At 39.5% G+C, this 2976-nt stretch overlaps 1 protein-coding gene across 1 annotated transcript; it reads left to right on the top strand.

The window, feature by feature from the left end:
• The first annotated feature begins 283 nt into the window (after positions 1 to 283).
• Positions 284 to 1231, top strand: LOC138151040 (olfactory receptor 5p57-like). Its single transcript, XM_069074478.1, has one exon. It carries the CDS (start codon positions 293 to 295, stop codon positions 1229 to 1231), a length of 939 nt encoding a protein of 312 aa, XP_068930579.1. The 5' UTR covers positions 284 to 292.
• Positions 1232 to 2976: the final 1745 nt, after the last annotated feature.

Below are 2976 nucleotides of genomic sequence, written 5' to 3'. Positions count from 1 at the left end.
TATATTTAAGAAAGGTTCCTATGCTGGCAATTCAACTATCCTCTACACTTTTATGGATTTGGTAAATTATAGAGTATTGTAGTTTATAGGGGAAAAATTGAAGGAAACTATTTTATTCATCTCTGTTTTGCTTATGAGCACCCTGCCAAGGTGCACTGGAGCAAAGTATTGGAGTAACATAGTATTACGGGCATGTAAGAAGTGGTGAGTGAATGTGTCAATAGACATATCGCAAGCAATCCTGTATTCTATTTTAATCTCCTTTTCTTCTAATAGGCTCTCTTTCCAAGTCATGTCTGGTAATAACTGCACAGCTGTGACTGAATTCATTATTTTGGGGCTAACAGATGATCCAACCCTTCAAGTCATCCTCTTTGTGATATTTCTAGGTGTCTATGCTGTCACCTTAGTTGGTAACCTTAGCATAATGATATTGATCAGAATGAGCTCTCAACTTCACACTCCAATGTACCTTTTCCTCAGCCACTTGGCTTTTGTAGATGCTGCATATTCCTCAACTGTCACACCTATTATGCTCAAGAACTTCCTTGTGGACAAAGTCACAATCCCTCTGGAAGGCTGTGTGGCCCAAATGTTCTGTGGAGGTACCTTTGGGACAGCTGAGTGCTTCCTGCTGGCTGTGATGGCCTATGATCGGTATATGGCCATCTGTAGACCCCTACTCTACTTTACCAACATGTCTACTAGGGTCTGCACTCTATTACTCTTCACATCCTACCTAAGTGCTTCTGTAAATTCTTGGATTGTTACTGGTTGCTTATGGAATCGGTCCTTCTGTGGACCCAATAAGATCAATCATTTTTTCTGTGACTATTTACCACTTTTGAAGCTTTCTTCCTCCCAAGATGATCTTGCTGAAATTCTTCCTGCTGCCTCTACTGGGTTAGTGATTGTAATCACAGTGTTAATTATCATAATCTCTTATGTATATATCCTCTTCTCTGTCCTGAAGATAAGCTCCACTGAGGGGAGATCCAAAGCTTTCTCAACTTGTACCTCCCACCTCACAGCAGTCACTCTGTTCTATGGCACCATTACATTTATTTATGTGATGCCTAAGTCCAGTTACACAATGGATAAGAATAAAGTGGTGTCTGTTTTCTACATTGTAATGATCCCCATGTTGAACCCTGTGATCTATAGTCTAAGGAACAATGAAGTAAAAGGGGCCCTGAGAAAATTCATGAGTAGGAAATACTTTTTTTTGTGAATCCAGCTTAATAAATATTATTAAGTACATGCTATGTCCCAGACACTGTGATAGGTTTGGGGATACAAGGACTAAATTAAAACTGTCTTTTTTTCCAAAGGATCTAGTGTTTTAATATATATAATGGTTAGGATTAAGTGATACAAATTAATGGGCTTTAGAAAAGATATAATTTTAGGTTACTGGGTTACATTTGTGAATTTAAAGGTTGAATGCAAAGATCTGAAGATATATGTGATGTTCCACAAGCATGGATCTCCTGCCTCTGCAAAGGAGTATGGTAACATGTCTTCTCACTTCTCTTCATTGGATCTCGGATTGTTTTTTGGAATTTTATAACACTGTGTATTGATTTGTGAGGGTCATCCTTTCCATGTACATTTTTAGAGTCATTGTGTGGCTGTGTTTTTGGCTTTGCTATCATTACTCTGTAACAGATCATGTAAATCTTTTCTGTTTTTCTGCTTTAATCATATTTGTGTGTTTTTTTACAACACCGTAATTCTCCATTATATTGCAGGCATTCTGGTGGAGTGGGTCAGAAATTTCCTGGCTCTTGATCTTTCCTCCAGAAACAGACAGAGGACAGCTATGTGGCACAGTGAATAGAGCACCAGCCCTGGAGTCAGGAGGATCTGAGTTCAAATCCAGCCTCAGACACTTAATGCTTACTAGCCATGTGACCTTGGGCAAGTCATGTAACCCCAATTGCTCTGCCTTCTCCCCTCCAAAAAGTAAAAAAAAAAAAAGAAACAGAAATTTGACATGAAATGACTGTGGAGTAACAAAAATATAAAGGGGTAAAACAGCTGTCCTCCAAAGAGAGCTTGAGAGGATCAGAAAAGACAGGACTTCCAGAGGCTGAGGTTTGGCCTAGGTGAGATATAGACATCTCCAGGCTAACTTTGTTGAATCAGCAATCAGCAGGCCCTGGAACAGCTCTATCAGGTAGCAGAGGCCTCAAAAAATTTTCCCTCACTAACTTTTACCTCATAGCCTCAGGAACTTCACCTCATGAACTTTGACTTCACAAAATTTTCAGCAAATTGTTGAACATGGGAAGATTGAAGGACTTCCCCTCCCTGGTTGTTTCCAAATGCTAGGCCTTGGGGTGCTGAGCAGGAGTGATCCAAGGCTGTGGGAGAGGAGGAGAGAGCACATGCTCAGGGAGTGCAGTACCAGTACCACAGGGAACAAAAACATTTTTGGGAGAGTATGGCTGGGGTCCCTAACTATACCTTATGAGAGGAGAGGAGCCCCTGAGGTTGAGACTTCAGACAAAATTCTGAAAATTACAACAGTAAAGAGGACCTGAGGCCTAGGACAACAATATCCACAACTCAGGATTAAAATTTGGTTATAATAATAAACTGTTAAAAATAAAATAAAACAAAATAAAAATAAAAATGAATAAGCAAAGGAAAAAAAGAACCCTACCAGAAATAACTACTTTGGTGTAAAAGAAGACTGTGTTCATATTCAAAGTGGTAGAAAGGAATAATTATCTCATAAAGATGGGGTGTGAAAGAAAGAATTAATAAAGAAGCAGGTGCATGTGGAGAACTGTTAATATTGACACTCTACTCTTGTCTGGGTTGAAGAGAAAGCAGTGTTTACATCTGGAGGGTGTAGAAGTCTTCAAACTTGTAGAAAAGTGAGAAAATGGGGTACAGGGTGGTGGAGGGACTTTTAGAAAAGTATAGAGATTACAATTTAGGAGGAGGGCAGGAGAAGACAGGGAAGGG

This window comes from Petaurus breviceps, unplaced genomic scaffold (genome assembly GCF_028583685.1).
Source record: "Petaurus breviceps papuanus isolate PSGF00001 unplaced genomic scaffold, PetGlider_PUasm1.0 140, whole genome shotgun sequence".
In the NCBI taxonomy this organism is placed as follows: Eukaryota; Metazoa; Chordata; class Mammalia; order Diprotodontia; family Petauridae; genus Petaurus; species Petaurus breviceps.
Note: the sequence above shows the minus strand (reverse complement) of the source record. Positions and strands in the feature narration are given on the sequence as shown.